Consider the following 17132-nt stretch of genomic DNA (forward strand, 5'->3'; position numbering starts at 1 on the left):
TATTATTTTAAAATCATTTCAAAACATCTAAATCAATAAAAAAAACAATTCTTACGTGTCGTTAAGACAAAGGTGGGGCCCACTGAATAAGTTATTGTTACCGGAAGGCAAAGAAGTGGTAGCCGGTAACTCCCCCTCCATATTTGGGCCGCTACCTACCGCTTCTGCCCGTCGCATCCAAATGCTTTTTTTTTCTTTTTTCTTTTTTAATATAAGAAATTATTTTTTAAGTAAAAAAAACCTAATTTTGTCTAATTATTTTATTTATTTTTATTTTTCGTGCCATTTCGAAACCCATAACTTAAAAGAAAAATAAATAAATAAATCGAGATAATTTTTAATATTATTCAATTTAAACAGATCTATTCAAATTTGATTTATTTTATTTTTTTACTTTTCATCAATTCAATTATTTTAAATGGTTGACTAATTTAATTTTAAGAAATTTTGACTTTCAAATTTTTATTTTCGGTGTAAAAAAAAATTCAAAAACTCATAATTTACTAACTTTTATATTTATATATATAATATATATTAAAATGTAAATTTGGTAGCGTATCATATTGGTTAACATAATTTATTAAATAAATCATGTTATTAGCATACTTTTATTAATTTAAGTACAAAAAAATGCGACTTTGGATATATTATTAACCCATTTTTCATTTTTAAAATATGGTCAGCATTAAATTCATTTTATTTCAATAATGTAAGGATAACTTTGCAATTAATCCATTTAGATAACATTTATATAATAAGTTGATAAATATTTAGTTTATTATTTAAAAATAATACAATACAGCAAAGTTTCCAATATTAAAACTTCATTTAATAATCATTAATTTTTTTTATTTATTTATAAATAAATATGAAAAAAAATTATTATTAATTAAAAATTAAAATTGATATTTAAATATTTAATGGTGACGTATAGAAAAATATTTATAAAAAAGCTTCTAGAGTTTTGTTGACCTGTCTGTTTGAAAGCGGTTGCCATATTAGATTTGTGTATTTTTTTTTTTTGTAAATTATATTATTATTCAATTGTTTTTTTATTTATTATAATTTAGTCAATTTTTTATTTTCAAATTGGAAATATCTACCAAATATTCGTATTGGTTGGCAGTCCAAAGTGGAGGGCATGCATTTTCTTTACATAAAATATACTCATCGTGGAATCTACAAAATTAAAATTATACTTTTAAAAATATATAGATTAAAATAAAATGAAATTTGTCAGAATAACACGACTCTCCAACTCTCCAGTATAATATTGTCCACTTTGAGTATAAGCTTTAATGATTTTTCGTTAGGTTTTTTCAAAGGTCTCACACGAATGGAGAGAGTATTTTTTTATTATAAATTCAAGATCATTTTCTAAATTAGCCGATGTGAGACTTTCATCCAACACCTCCTCTCGAACAAAGTACGTCTCCCCTTAATTGAGGCTCGACTCCTTTTTCTTTTGGTGTCTTTTGTTCGACATTAGAGGATTTTATTGGCATGGCTAAGTTTAGGACATGACTCTGATACCATGTTAGACGAACACGATTTTCCTATTATGAAAAGTAGTGTTCATCTAACATGGTATCATAGTTATGCCCTAAACTTAGTCATGTCAATAGAATTCTCAAATGTCGAACAAATGACTCTAGAAGAAAAAAGAGTTGAAGCTCTTCGAAGGCATAATAAAAAATGACTAAGACTACAAAAGAAAAATGAGTTGAGAGCGTATTTTGTTATGATTTTAGCCGTTTATTAAATTATAATTTTTAAAATTTTAGATACTATTTTTTTTTTTATCAATTAAAAAATTTGATTTACAATTTAGAAAAAAAAAAAGAAAAAAAGAAAAAAGACATTTCATAGGGTTCTGGAAGGTGGGAGGCAAAGTCGGAGGTGACGTCGTTTTTACACATGAGGATGGTTCAATTTAGGGTGTTTTTTAAAATAGTTCGATTTGTCGTTTTCGCGTTTCCACGAACAAAACACAGCCATTCGCATTCCGCCGCGCCGCGCCGCGCCCGTCAAGTTTTACTGTCGTTTCATTCCATTCCCTGCCTTCGGTATTTTCTCACTCATTTGACTAGTCTTTGTTTCACATTCAACTCCCATTGGTCCATTTTGCCCACCACAATTAATCATAAATACAATAAAGAAAACTAATTAATATATATATATATATTAGTCTGGTCGTTGTGTATTTCAATTTAGTCCATAAATTTTAGAATATTACATATTCGTCCGTTCTTAGTTCTTAGGTCTGTCTGCTCAATTTTTTTTATAATTATTTGTTATGAAAATAAATAAAAAATTCTCAATATATTAATATATAAATTGTATCATTAATTATGCTAGAGGTAGGTCCACGTCGTAGCTACAACCCTGAAGCCACATCAACGTTCCATTGAAGTCATACAAGGGCTCGCGCAGCTTACTAAGTAGAGGAGACTTAACATAAGCCTAACGTAACGTATAAATAAACAAAAGATATATAAATAAACTAAGACTTCACTTAAATGATAGTCACTTTAGAATATTAGTTAAAAGAAAAATTAAAATAATTTATATATATATACGCGCATGAAAATAAGCAAAAAAAAAAAATAATAATAATAATAATAATAATTAATTTCTAGAAAAAGATATAATGAGTTGGGAATTTCAAACAAAATAAAAAATAATAATTAATTAATTGCGTGATTAAAAAAAAATAAAAGGAAAAGAAAAAACTAGATTACAACCCACGAGGGGTTGAGGATGATCCGATTTGATTTGGAGATGGTGAATCAACGGTGGAGATCTAATGATCATTATCCAACGGTCAATAGTTTGGCTGTTGATTAATGGCTTCTGTAATGGCGCCACGACTGATAAACCACTTTTTATTTTTATTATTATTATTTGCCAAGCGAAAAAACAGTGAAACGATGAATCCGCATGCATTCTATTGCATTGCAGCTTCTTCTTCGTTTATTCTCCGATTTCTTTTCACAGTTGCAGTTTCTGGTTTCTTGTTTCGATTTCGCATGATTACAGGTGATATCACTCATTCATCTATACGTTTTTATCCCTTTTTTTTTTTTTTTTTTTTTTTTTTTTGTTGTTTGTTTGTTTGTTTGTTTTTGTCTTTTGTTGTTTCGTTTATCGCATTTCTTCTTTACGTTGGCGCGAATGATGGAACCGGCTTTGTGATCCGTGTGTTTTGTGAATTTTGATTGATTTCAAGTGTTATTGATTGCATTCTTGAGTTTTGTGATCTTTGAATGTTGATTTTCATCGATTTGGTGATCGTGTCGTGGTTTGTGGAAAGAGAGCTTCAGATCGTAATGTGTATCTTGATGTGAAAGGTGGATTTGGAGAATTTTGATGAGAGGTCACAAGAGAAGGAAGCAGCACATGCATCTATGAAGAAGACTGGGGTACGCAGGTCGCCACCGCACTACCTGATGCAATTGTCGCTTGTCGACATTGTTATGCTTCTTCTTCATGTGGTTTCCCAACGACTTTCTCAGATGGAATGGCAGATCCTGCTAGCTATGGGAATTATGAGCGTGACATTGAGCAAGTCAGTTTTTCTCACATTTCCTTAAACAATATATTCCTCTCTTTCTCTCTATTGAGCGCCATGATGTGAGGTCCTCGGACCTCGGTGTTCCGTGTTGTCTTTGCTTTTCTCCTGAAATGCGTTTCTCTGTTTGTAATTTTGAAGGCACTTATCATTTTGAAAAAAGGAAGTCAACTAATCAAGTATAGCCGAAAAGGAAAGCCGAAGCTCTGCCCATTCAGAATCTCTACTGTGAGTAATAATTTCCTTGTAGACACAGCATATTTATTACTCAATTCCTTTCAAGGGTTGTTCTGCACTGCCATAAGCAATGGATTTGATATTATCTGGTGTTGATTAGATGTATAATGCATTGTTAAGATACTATATTGCTTGGTTCTATTATAAATGATGGAACTGCGGAAAAATGAACCCCGACAACGAATGGAGGCTAAAAAACGAAGAGAAGAATGAGAGAAGGATAGGAGAGAGGAGAGAGCGTTTACCTTGCCCAAGCTCCTTTGGATTTCTTTTTGTGGAATGAATTATCTTGATTTCGGAAGTCACCGGATATTGTTGGTATGTTCAGTACAAATTGTAAATAAGTTTCCATAAGACGTTCCACAAATCCTTTCTTCACATCTCCAAAGACTTTTATTTGGTAATTTCGTCAATAGATGAAGGCATGCATTTCAGACTTTGGGACATAGCAGGCTCAATGTATATGATAACATGTGAACGAGTTGATGAGCATAGACAAAAATAATAAAACTAATGCTTCTACCAATCATTTAATCAGTTTGATCACCTTGTCCACAGGCATTAGATGTCATAGATTATGCATGACTTCAGAATTTTAATTTTTCTGCAACTAATTATCAGGACGAAACCACGCTGATCTGGTATTCACATGGAGAAGAAAGGACCTTGAAATTATCTAGCATCTCACGAATTATCCCAGGACAAAGAACTGTGAGTTAAAACTTTCCAAAAATGGATGACTAGAATTTGCATACCTGCGATATATGGAAGTCATATGATGCAGGAACTTCTTGAGGCATGGCTATATGTTTGTCAATATTCTACTTTTGGAATGCGTATTGTATTTAATATATGTTTTATTAGGAATTATTTTTATGCTAGAACACTATGCAGTTCTTGGCATACGGGAAATCTTAGAATGCATTGATTTTTGTTACTATTAAATAAGACTTTTGACTATATTTAGTTTTTGATTGTTTGCTCATACAATAGCTCAATTTAAAACCTTAATTAGCTTTATCAATTTGATACTAAGCAGAAAAAGACACTGGGGTTCTTTTGCTCTGTTTTCTTCTTCTCTTGGTTTCTTATCTTTGCCCATATTACTACAATTTATGTTTTGAATTTGATTATGAATGATATTTCTTCTTCTTTTTGTCCTCCTCTTCTCTTCTTTTGATTCCTTTACAGGCTGTATTCAGAAGGTATTTGAGGCCTGAAAAGGAATACTTATCATTTTCATTGTTGTATAGAAACGGGGAACGGTCACTTGATTTGGTTAGTTGAACTCATGGAAATATTCAAATTTCCTCTTCTTATCTGTAATATCTCTGATTGTATGGTAATTCAGTGATTTCTTTCATCTGTTACCTGTTTATAGATCTGCAAGGACAAAGGTGAAGCTGAAGTCTGGCTTGTTGGCCTTAAGAATTTAATTTCTTCAAGAATACAGCATGGACGTTCTAGGAGTGATTTGTCAGATGTGAGCTTTTACTTTGCATTCACTCCTATAACGGGCATTGTCTTGTTCTTTTTAGGTTCTTTCCTTGGCAGTTCGCTTTTTTTTTTTTTTTTTTTTTTTGGGTACTGTTCTTGCATCAAAATCAGCTTCACATGAAAGACAACATTAAGGAACTGTGAAATTATTCAGGTGAATGTAATAGCACAATGGTTTAACAGAGATAATCTTCCTACAGAAAATTATATGATACCTGCAATATAGGTAGAACTCAATGCACCATGTCACGGATATCTAATACTGGCCAAGGACGAGTTCAATATTTTCCCACACTATCTGTATTATGTTAGGAGAGTTGGAAAGACATCTCTTTGCGCATACCACTTCTAGCCTATAAATTGTGAACGAGAACTCATGAACTATAGAATAAAAGGGCCTCTTAAAACAAATCTATTATTTCATCCATTCTCTAGTATTGTATATGAATACAGCTTCAGAATTTTAGTTTAAATTCATATCCTGTTATTCGCTGTTCTCAAAATAAATCTATTTTCAAACTAGATATCAAAATAGGCCCTAACCTTTCAAATTATATACAAGTTGATCTTTGTTTTGGTCAGTTATAGAGCCAGGATATGCTTTGCCCAAGTTGCAGAACATAATTTAAAAGTTTTCCAAGTTTGCGCATGTATTGTTTTACAATCTTGATTCCTCATCATATAACTGTAGATCACCTCTGTCGGTCGTGTACTGTTTTTTATCTCATGATCATGTATCTAATTTTCTAAACTATCCTATTGAAAAAAATTAAGTTATGGTTGATAACTATTTTCCAGTTGCAGGATGCTAGTGAGTTCTTTCAAAGTGGTCGAAATTTTGGTGCAACCTTAGAATTTAGTAACAGCTTAGCTCGAGGAAGGGATTCTATTGATTTAAATTCTCGTGAATCTTCATTGCATCTGGTAAGTTCAGATGTGGGTTCAGAACGTGCAAATATGCAACGAAGTGGTGGAGATGGTTTCCGCATCAGTGTATCAAGCACTCCTAGTTGTTCAAGTGGAGGATCTGGACCAGATGATATAGAGTCATTGGGTGATGTTTATGTCTGGGGTGGGATTTGGTCTGATTTAGTTTTACCCGATGGAACTTCAAGTCCAATACCAGTAAAAAATGATGTGCTGATTCCAAAGCCATTAGAGACAAATGTTGTTCTTGATGTTCATCAGATTGCTTGCGGTGTCCGACACATTGCTCTCGTAACGAGGCAAGGTGAGGTTTTCACATGGGGTGAAGAATGTGGGGGACGGCTCGGTCATGGAGTTGATAGAGACTTTAGTCGCCCCCGTCTTGTTGAGTTTCTGGCAGTTAGTAATGTAGACTTTGTAGCTTGTGGTGAGTATCATTCATGTGCCATAACCTCTTCAAATGATTTATTCTCTTGGGGTGATGGAATATTTAGTTCTGGAATTCTTGGTCATGGCACTGATGTTAGTCACTGGATACCCAAAAGAGTTGTCGGTCCTTTGGAAGGGCTTCAAGTTTTATCTGTTGCATGTGGCACGTGGCATTCAGCACTAGCAACTTCCAACGGAAAACTATACACATTTGGTGATGGAACATATGGTGTACTGGGCCATGGAGATAGGGAGAGTATTGCATATCCAAGAGAGGTGCAATTATTGAGTGGACTTAGGACCATTAAAGTTGCTTGTGGAATCTGGCATACTGCTGCTATTGTTGAGGTTATGGGTCAGACTGGTTCAAACATGTCATCTAGAAAGTTGTTCACTTGGGGTGATGGTGACAAATACCGTTTGGGTCATGGAAACAAGGAAACTTATCTTCTTCCTACTTGTGTTTCTTCACTCATAGACTACAATTTCCACCAGTTAGCATGTGGACACAACATGACTGTGGCTCTTACCACATCGGGTCATGTGTTTACCATGGGTGGTACTGCATATGGTCAGCTTGGCAATCCAAGTTCAGATGGAGTTATTCCTTGCTTAGTGCAGGATAGATTAGTTGGTGAATTTGTTGAAGAAATTTCTTGCGGTGCAAGTCACACAGTTGTTCTCACATCAAGAAATGAAGTGTTTTCTTGGGGCAGGGGTGCCAATGGAAGATTGGGACATGGAGATGTAGAGGATAGGAGATCCCCAACACTCGTGGAAGCTCTGAAGGACCGGCATGTTAAAAGTATATCTTGTGGTTCAAACTTTACTGCAAGTATATGTATTCATAAGTGGGTTAGCGGAGCAGATCAGTCAGTTTGCACTGGTTGTCGTCAAGCATTTGGTTTCACAAAGAAGAGGCACAATTGTTATAACTGTGGGCTGGTGCATTGTCATTCATGCAGCTCCAAGAAAGCTTTGAAAGCAGCATTGGCACCTACCCCAGGCAAACCACACCGAGTATGTGATTCTTGCTATGCAAAACTTAAAGCTGCTGAGGCTGGCAACAATTTGGCTATAAATAGAAAATTGACGGCCAGTCGTCATTCAACAGATTATAAGGAAAGATTTGATAGGGTGGAGGTGAGAACTTCTCGCGTTCTATTGTCTCCCACCACAGAACCTGTTAAATATCATGAGATTAAATCAGTAAAACCAGGGAGTAGACCATCTTCTCCTTCTATGGTCAGAGCTTCTCAGGTGCCATCTCTTCAGCAACTGAAAGACATTGCATTTCCAAGTTCGTTGAGTGCTATTCAAAATGCTTGGAGGCCCGCAACTGTGGCACCAGCATCACCACCTCCAATGTGCAATTCAAGACCTGTATCACCATATTCAAGGAGGCCAAGCCCTCCACGTTCATCTACTCCAGGATTTTCGAAGACTGTTATTGATAGTCTCAAGAGGTCAAATGAGACTCTCAGGAAATCAAATGAGACATTGACTCAAGAAAATTCAAGGCTTGAACGCCAGGCATTAACTCGTTTTCTTTGCAAATCCAAAATTGTGCAATATTCTTATTTATTTATATTCTTTTTGAAGAAACCTACATCCAAAGAAACTTAGTTTCACCATTGTTCCGTGTTTTTCAGGTTTATAGCTTGAAGCAGAAAGTTGATACTCAAGATACAGAAATTCGAAATTTGTGCAAAAATGTAAGTGAAGTGGCTTCATTAGTTGAAGAAGAATCCTCCAGGTGCAAAATAGCAAAGAAATTAGTTACTACAATTACAGACCAGGTAGCAAATATATTACGATTTGAGCTACTTCATTTTGTTTCATACCTTGGTTAAATAACTGGAAAGAATGATTTTGATGTCACTGGTGGCCTCGCTAATTTTATAACAGGTTTGTGAATAGCTGTTTCATACCTTGGTTAAAAATATGTTGCTATGGCCACCGGAGCATGAACTTTGATCTTTTAACTTTTATCATGAAAAACCACTTGACATGAATTGCTAACCAATGATCCAAATATTAGTGACACATGTTGACTAATGTAAATTTCTCTAACTTGGTTTTTCAGTTGAAGGAAATGACTGAGAAACTGCCACCTGAGATATCTGATGGTGAAACTTTTAAGGCAATGTATGCCCAAGCTGAAGCTTTCTTAAATATGGTTGAGACATCGAAAACTTCGTCTTTGCCTTCGAGTCGTGAAAAAGCTGACACACCCAATAATGGATCTACTCCCTCACTTGCTGATTCTTCAAAGAGGCTAGAAGACGATTTAGTCACTTCAGGAATGAAGGACTTAACGCAGGTTAATGTAAATAATCTTCTGGAAAGTAAGAAAACTTCTGCAAGGGAGGCAGTTTCTCAAAGTACCGAAAATGGCTCTAGATCTCCATTATCTTCAACACCCCCAACTGGAAGCGAAAAGCAAGTTATTGAGCAATTTGAACCTGGAGTTTATGTAACTTTGGTTGTGCTTTCAAATGATACCAAGATTTTCAAACGCGTTAGATTCAGGTATTGCCATAAGAACAGTTGCATTTGAAAGATATCGCTATCTCAGCTGCATCAGGAACACCACATATCATCTCCTCTACAACACTTTGTTGAAATCTATAGGCTTGGATATATGAAAACAATCTATATCATCTAATTATGTGCCATGATCATCATATAGGAGAAATGTAGCACAAGTTAGTTGAAATTATTTTACATACATATGCAGGACATGGACATGAATGCATTAACTGTTACTTTGAATACTTTGATGCATTTCTTTTCCTTGCTTGTCTGGTCGCAGCAAGAGAAAGTTTGATGAACAGCAAGCAGAAGACTGGTGGAGTAAAAACAAAGACAGGCTGCTTAAGAGATATAACCCATCAACAAGCTACTCTACGCCAACTGGTTCACCTAAAATTCAATCCTCTGCAGAGGAAAGTAATGAAGCTCCAACAACTCCCAAACTGGATGTATAGGAATCCAAAGGATTGCTTTAGAGTAGCAGCATCAGGTTTCTACTAGATCTTGATGAATCTGTAGATTAGAAGCAACGAGACAAGATTCGACTCCAGAATAACGACGACCTTACTCGAATAAGTTCTAAGATTCAACTTCCAGAATAAGTCAAGGTAAAACTTCAGTTCCAGGTGGGTCAATGAAGACATCGAAGGTTAGTTCATTTGGACACACAAAAAAAAAAACCTCACAGTGAACCGTTTCTCCATTACTTTGTTCTTTTTTCAGTTTATTTTTTTAGCATCTCTTTACTGTATTGATTTCCTGTGAGCTCCATTTCTTCCTCCGTCTAGTTCGGGCCATTATTATCTATAGCTTCAAAGTTCACTGTTCTTGAATGATTATGGGAGTTGGAATTGCCAATCCTACTCTGTCATTGTTAGACCAAATTCATAAGATAATTCCATTTTCAATCTTGATTCATATTTTATTTCCACAAAAGTCTTTTAGATGCTTGATTAAGATGTTAAGAATATCAAAAATACTAGCTCATTGAATTTTGTCTCAGAAAAAGAAAAATAAAAAACCCATATTTTAAAATAGTTTTTAAACAACCTTAACAAAATTTTATGTATGTTTCATTTTTGTTCTTAAATTATCAAAATAAATTTTGAAATTTCAAAATAAAAAATTTGAAAAATAAATTGGTTAAAGAATTTGATCTAAAAAGAAAACTAAAGAATTTTTAGTGATTTTTAAAAAAAGTTATGCAAAGCAATAAAAACAACGGAATTGGAAGAAGCAAAAAAATTCCAAAATTTTTTTATAAAAAATTAATATTGGTGTAAATAGCAAAAAAAAAAAAAAAAAAAAAAAAAAAAAAAACTTTTTTTTTTAATAAAAAATTAACATTGGTGTAAATAGGGTCTTTAAATAGGCTGGAAGTTCTATATCCCATTAAAAATAGTCCTCAATTTACTATAAATAAATAAATTAAATGAATTTTTTTTTTTCCAAATGAAGGAGGTTTGAGGACGGAGGCTATGGTACGATGCTTTTAGTCAAAATCATAGTTCAACTCTTCTTATGCTCAAAATTGACAATATAGTATCATATCACTCGAGAGAGGCTCCATATAGTATGAGACGTTTTAGTCAAAACCAATATAATATCATATTACCGTGAAGAAGGCTGCTCTTGACAATACACTATCCTACCATTATGCAGAGTCTCCGTTTTTAACCACATGGATACCATTATGGTTTTTTTTTTTTTTTTATGTCCTTTTTTTCATTTTTTTTTTTCCTCTTCTCATCCTCCTATGTATAAGTCTCCCCTTTCTTTTAAGTTTTATCAACTTCCTAATTTACTTTTGTTTGATTGTCATAAAATTAATTATTAATTAATATTTTGATTGAAAATTAATTTGCAACTCATATAAATTGTTTTTTATTTATTTAAAAAATAAATTGTTTCGTAAATCCTTTTCTCGCAAACCTTTCTAATTCAATATCATCAATATCAATCTCATTCCATCGACCCATCTCGTTAAATTAATTATTATTTTTACCTCTAAATTATTTTAGAAGTAGAAGTAGAAATAGAACCGTAAAATAATAATTAATTAATTAATGTTCTAATACATCAAAACTTGGGAACTATAATTTAATGTGCATCAAAGTTTGGATATAACCTTCATAACTCTTTGTAATTTGTTTTTGTTTTTGTTTGTGAGATAATTTCTATGAAAAAAAATAATAATAATAAAAACAAAAAAACAAAAATCTGTTAGAACTGTAAAAACAAAATCATCTAAAAATTAGGGGAAAAAAAACTGAATGGATGGAAATTTGGATAGGTGGGGTCAGATCAGGTGCAGGTAATCATGAGCCACGTTTTGCTTCATCAGATAATCCTCACCGTTGGATGAATCAAACATCATTTCCTGATGGTGATGATGGTGATGATGATCCATCATCAACGCCTGCTGTTCCTGCGCTTTCTGCAGTTCCTTTTGCCGTCGGAGCTCCAACACTTTCCGGTGGGAATTCGAGTGTTTCGTCAGCACAAATGTCGGGCTCGCCGCCGGCCGATACTCCGGCACTAGCCGCCCGGATTTGTAGCGGACCCCACAAGCGTTACAAAGCGTCTTTGGGCCCATTGGGCCCGTCCGCCACTGCGGCGTCTTGTCAGTGGCACAGTGCATACACTTCCGCCCTTCTCCAGCCGACATTCCGGTCTCCGATGAGGAGGAGGATTCTTTTTTCTTCACCGCCGCCGTCGCCGTCGCCGCCACTTTGGGAGGGACTTTCTTAACCGGGTGCGGTGGCGGTTCGGTGGCCGGGATGTCTAGCTCGGAGGAGGAGCTGGTCGGAGAAAGTGGGAGGAGACGGGAGTTGTTCCAATTTGATGGGATGGTGCGTGAGCGTTTGCTCCGGGCCTTCGCCGGAACCGCTACAATGTCGGGTTTGAAGATCGCAGCTGCTGCATTTCGGCCGTGAGAGAGGGCGGAGACCGCGTTGGTTGGGTGGTGGGATTGGGGTGGCTCGTCGGGTTTGACTTTGACTCCGGTGATGAGTTCTAGCTTTTGCATATCCTCGCTGGAAAACGGTTCCTCTTCAAAACTTGCAAGCCATTCCAACTCAACCAACTCATTGTACTGAAAATATAAATATAAATTAAAATAAATAAATAAAAACATATTATTTTATTTAGATTTATTTCATTTAAAAAATTATTAATTTTTAATTTTATCCATTAAACTTAATTATAATTTGATGCCTTTTAATTTTTTTTATAATTTTTTCTAATTTAAGAAATTTTGTTAATTTTTTTTAAAATATTTTAAAAAATAAATGGAGGAAAGTGAAAATAGTGTTTATAAACGTGGATAAGAATGGAAGGATTTATTTGCAAAATTTGAATTTATTTGGGTAAAATTTGAGAAGATTGATAGATTAAGTGGCAAAGTTTGCAATTATTTTATTTTATTTTATTTTTAGAAAAAATAAAATAAACATAAATATTTTTACATATTTGATATCATTATAAAACTAAAATGTAAATGCAATCTCCACGTATTCATCCTTATCCTGTGTAATTTCAAGTAATATTAAATTCAATATTATTCTTTCTATATTATTATTTTCTATCAAACCGTAAGTTTCGAATTAGGGTTGGGTTAACGGTAAGTGTGAGGATTAGGGTTGGGTTAGTTTCAAATAAGAGTTAGGGAGAAGGTTGGGTTAGTTTCAAATAAGAGTTAGGGAGAAGGTTGGGTTAGTTTTTTTTTTCAAATTCAAACGGAGTTAGGTTTAGGGTTAGGGTTGGGTTAGTTTTTTTTTTTTTTTTTTTTCAATTTTGTTTATTCCTTTCATATTATTATTTGGTAAGAATGTACAAAATTTATTAAATTTATTTGGGTTCATGTGATCGGATAACCCGACTATAGACCCTCCAATTTCAAACGGTAAGAAATAATGTTGGTTACACTCCCAATTTAAAATTGAGAATTAGGATTGAGTCCCCAATTTCAAACAAAAATTATGCGTAAGAATTAGGACCTGATCAATTTCAAATAGGTCCAATTTCAAACCCTAAGCCAGCAACAATTTTAAACGAATTAGGCCCAATTTCAAACCCTAAGCCAGCAACAATTTTAAACGAATTAGGCCCAATTTCAAACCGTAAGAACTAAGCCCATCTTAAAAATTAAGCCCAATCTCTAGGCCCAATTTCAAACCCTAAAAATTAGGTCAATTTCAAACCTAAGAATTTTAGGGTTGAGTTAGACTCCCAATTTCAAACGGTAAGAACTAGGCCCAATTTCAAACAGTAAGAACTAAGCCCAATTTCAATCCGTAAGAACTAGGCCCAATTTTAGGCCCATCAAACAGTAAAAATTAAGCCCAACTCAAACGGTAAGAACTGGGCCCAATCTCAAACGGTAAGATCTAGGCCCAATTTCAAATCATAAGAATTAGGCCCCATCTCAAAAATCATAATTTCTTGGGTTGAGTTAGATCCCAATTTCAAACCGCAAGAATTAGGCTCAATTTCAAACGGTAAGAACTAGGCCCAATTTCAAACCGTGAATTAGGCAGACCGTAATAACTAGGTTCAATTAAAAATTAGGCCCATCAAACAGTAAGAATTAGGCCCATAAAATAGTAAGAATTAAGCCCAATTTCAAACCGTGAACTAGGCTCAATTAAAAGTTGGCCCATGAAACAGTAAGAATTAAGTCTAATCTCAAACGTAAGAACTAGGCCCAGTCTCAAACCGGGCCCAATCTCAAACAACTAGGCCCAATTTCAAATCATAAGAATTAGGCCTATCTCAAACATAATAATTTCTTAGGTTGAGTTAGACCCCAATCTCAAACCGTAAGAATTAAAACCAATTTCAAACGTAAGAATTAGGATAAATTTCAAACTAGCCCAATTTCAAATAGGCCAATTTCAAACCTTAATAACGAGGCCTAATCTAGACCCAATCTCAAATCGAGCCCAATCTCGGTAAGAATAGGCCCAATATCAAACGGTATGAACTAGCACAATTTCAAACCGTAAGAATTAGGGTTGGGTTGTATTCCCATTTGAATTAATGCCAAATTTCAAACGGTAAGAATTAGGCCAATTTCAAACATAAGAATTAGGGTTAGATTCTCATTTCAAACCGTAAGAATTAGGGTCCAGTTAGAGGGACCAATTTCAGAGTAACAATTAGGCCAGGCCCAATCTCATAAGGAAGAACCAGGCCCAATCTCAAACCAGAACGAGGCCCAATAAAGAACTAGGGCTCAATTTCAAATCGGAAGAACTAGGGCTCAATTTCAAACCCGAATTAGGGTTGGGTTAGACTTCCCATTTTCAAATATGAGTTAAAAGGTGAGGTTATATATATATATATATATATATATGTACATATATTTTATTTCACATTTTTTAAATTCATTCTATATTATTATTTTGTTTAGTGCACACACTCCAAAATTTACTAGAATTTGAATAATCCAATTTTCATTTGAATAATCCAATTCAAATAGTTAAGAGTTGGATTGAGTTAGATTTTTATTATTATTATTATTTTTTTCTTGTTTTAGGTTAAATTTCAGAAAACCTAAAACTTCAACGGCTTATCTTCATAATAGGGTTACCATCTAATTCAATTGTATCTTTAAAATTATGAATATTTGTCATTATCATAATAGGGTTACCATCCAATTCAATTGTATCTTTACAATTATGAATATTTGGCATTTAACCAATCTTAATGATAAGTCTGATATTTAAGCTATAATTCAACCTGAAAATAGAGGGAGAATAGGGAGAACAGAGGGTTGAGTTATGAACTCAGTTCAGTTCGGGTTGCTCGAGTAATAACTTAACCAACCCAAATGTCGGGTTTGTCCAAAGAAATTTTCCAAACTCAACTCGTAGAGAGTACAAATAACTTTAAATAATACTAAAATTGAAAAGTTTTGGAATTACATAAAGTAATGGGCCAAAACCATAAAAAGAAAAGAATGGGAAAAAGAAGGAAAGAAAAAATTAGGTTTACCGGAATGAAGATGTCGTCGGAGAAACGGACATCGGCTAAAGAAGAGGCAGAAACATCGTCGAAAAACGAAGTCCGTTCAGAACCTGAAAAGGAGGAGGAATTGGAACTCTCCACCGCCGTGGCGGCGGAGGATTCAGCGGAGTTTCCATTCAAGAAGCAGGTGACGTTATTGAAGAAGCCGCCGGAGTCGGCAATGGCGGAGTCGTCGTCGTTGGAGAAATCGAGAAGCTCTTCGACGATGAAGTGGTCGGCGGTGGTGGCGGCGGCGGCGTCTTTGTCGGAGGTGAATTGGGAGCAGTAAGCATTGTTGTGGAAATATTCGGGAGCTTCCATTGTTGATGAAATTGGTTTGGGGGAAATTTGGGGAAAAGGAGAAGAGAAGAAAAAATAGTGAGAGAGGGGAGAGAGTGTGGCTATGAGAGAAGACTGTAAAATTATGGCTATCCAATGAGAATCGGTTGCGCCCCATGGGGACCAGCGGACACCTCAATTTAATTTTTTTTTTCTTTTTTAACAAATGGATAAGTTTTTTTTTACTATATTTCAATTTTGAAAAATGGCCTTGTGTGAGTAATTACTTTATTGCCCTTTGGGCCGTAGTTTGAGAGGGAGACGAAACATTATGTTATTGAATTAGATTTTAGGGTATTGATCGTTTCAGTTGGAGAGTGGGACAAAACATTGCTTATAAGGGTGTGGAAATCTTTCACTAGACTGACAGTGATACGTAACGGGTTGAAGCGGACAATATTTGTTAGTGGTGGGTTTTGCTTGTTGCAAATGATATCAGAGCTTGACACCGAGCGGTGTGTCGGTGAGGATGTTGGGACCCACATCGGTTGGAGAGGGGGACGAAGCATTGCTTATAAGGGTGTGGAAATCTCTCCCTAGTTGATGCGTTTTAAAATTGTGACGGTGATACGTAATGGGTCGAAGTGGACAATATCTGTTAGTGGTGGGTTTTGTCTGTTGCAAATGATATCTGAGCTTGACGCCGAGCGGTGTGTCGGTGAGGATGTTGGGATTCACATCAATTGGAGAGGAGGGACGAAGCATTGTTTATAAGGGTGTAAAAATCTCTCCCTACTAAACGTGTTTTAAAACTATGATACTGACAGTGATATGTAACGGGTCGAAGCGAACAATATCTGTTAGTGGTGGGTTTTGACTGTTGCAAATGATATTAGAGCTTGACACCGAGCGGTGTGTCGGTGAGGATGTTAGGATCCACATCGATTGGAGAGGGGGGACGAAGTATTGCTTATAAAGATATGGAAATCTCTCTCTAGTAGATGTGTTTTAAAACTGTGAGGCTGATGGCGATATGTAACAGATTGAAGCAGAAAATATCTGTTAGTGGTGCATTTTGGCTGTTGCAAATGGTATCAGAGTCTGACATTGGGTCCCACATTGGTTGGAGAGGGGGGACGAAGCATTGCTTATAAAGGTGTGGAAATCTCTCCATAATAGATGCGTTTTAAAACTGTGAGATTGACGACGATACGTAATGAGTCGAAGCGGACAATATCTGTTAATGGTGGGTTTTGGCTGTTGCAAATGGTATCAAAGTCTGACACTTAGTAGGGTGTTGTTATGGACGATGGGCCTCCAAGAGGGTGGATTGTGAGATCTCATATCTGTTGAGGGTGGATTGTGAGATCTCATATCTGTTGCAGAGGGGAACAAAACATTTCTTATAAAACTGTGGAAATTACATGTTTTAAAATGTGAGGCTAACAACAATACATAACGAGTCCAAGTAGACAATTTCTACTAATAGTGGGCTTGGGCTATTACAAACAAGTTAAGCCAACCCCCTTTAGTCGAGCCCTAGGCGACCTCTCAGACCAGGTCGCCCTATTCGTCGTGCTCTAAAGTAAGTCAAGTGATGATTTTCAATTGAAAATCAAGTTCGCGGAAAGTAGCAAGACAACAGAGA

The 17132-nt window shown here is 35.2% G+C and overlaps 2 protein-coding genes across 3 annotated transcripts; one reads left to right on the forward strand and one right to left on the reverse strand.

The window, feature by feature from the left end:
• Positions 1-2923: 2923 nt before the first annotated feature.
• LOC111454388 (PH, RCC1 and FYVE domains-containing protein 1-like) lies at positions 2924-10082 on the forward strand. Of its 2 annotated transcripts, none has more exons than XM_023095864.1 (10): positions 2924-3039; positions 3351-3568; positions 3713-3799; positions 4430-4519; positions 5000-5086; positions 5190-5291; positions 6104-8194; positions 8314-8460; positions 8748-9193; positions 9477-10082. In XM_023095864.1, exons 2-10 carry the CDS (start codon positions 3521-3523, stop codon positions 9649-9651), a joined length of 3273 nt encoding a protein of 1090 aa, XP_022951632.1. In that variant the 5' UTR covers positions 2924-3039; positions 3351-3520; the 3' UTR covers positions 9652-10082. The 2 variants fall into 2 exon arrangements, with proteins under 2 accessions (XP_022951632.1, XP_022951633.1); XM_023095865.1 differs by having other exon boundaries at positions 6110-8194.
• Positions 10083-11495: 1413 nt separating this feature from the next.
• Positions 11496-15594, reverse strand: LOC111454392 (GATA transcription factor 12-like). Its single transcript, XM_023095869.1, has 2 exons — positions 15194-15594; positions 11496-12290 (listed from the first exon to the last, which is right to left on the reverse strand). Exons 1-2 carry the CDS (start codon positions 15524-15526, stop codon positions 11496-11498), a joined length of 1128 nt encoding a protein of 375 aa, XP_022951637.1. The 5' UTR covers positions 15527-15594.
• Positions 15595-17132: the final 1538 nt, after the last annotated feature.

This window comes from Cucurbita moschata, unplaced genomic scaffold (genome assembly GCF_002738365.1).
Source record: "Cucurbita moschata cultivar Rifu unplaced genomic scaffold, Cmos_1.0 Cmo_Scf00016, whole genome shotgun sequence".
NCBI classification, from domain to species: Eukaryota; Viridiplantae; Streptophyta; class Magnoliopsida; order Cucurbitales; family Cucurbitaceae; genus Cucurbita; species Cucurbita moschata.

Excerpts from the sequence above, each read along its gene's own strand:
- LOC111454388 (XM_023095864.1), top strand. The coding sequence starts at position 3,521 with ATGGCAGATCCTGCTAGCTATGGGAATTATGAGCGTGACATTGAGCAA. Across the intron at positions 3,800-4,429 it reads GCCCATTCAGAATCTCTACT|GACGAAACCACGCTGATCTG; the intron begins GTGAGTAATAAT and ends ACTAATTATCAG. Across the intron at positions 8,195-8,313 it reads ATTCAAGGCTTGAACGCCAG|GTTTATAGCTTGAAGCAGAA; the intron begins GCATTAACTCGT and ends CGTGTTTTTCAG.
- LOC111454392 (XM_023095869.1), bottom strand. The coding sequence starts at position 15,526 with ATGGAAGCTCCCGAATATTTCCACAACAATGCTTACTGCTCCCAATTC. Across the intron at positions 12,291-15,193 it reads CCGACGACATCTTCATTCCG|TACAATGAGTTGGTTGAGTT; the intron begins GTAAACCTAATT and ends TTATATTTTCAG.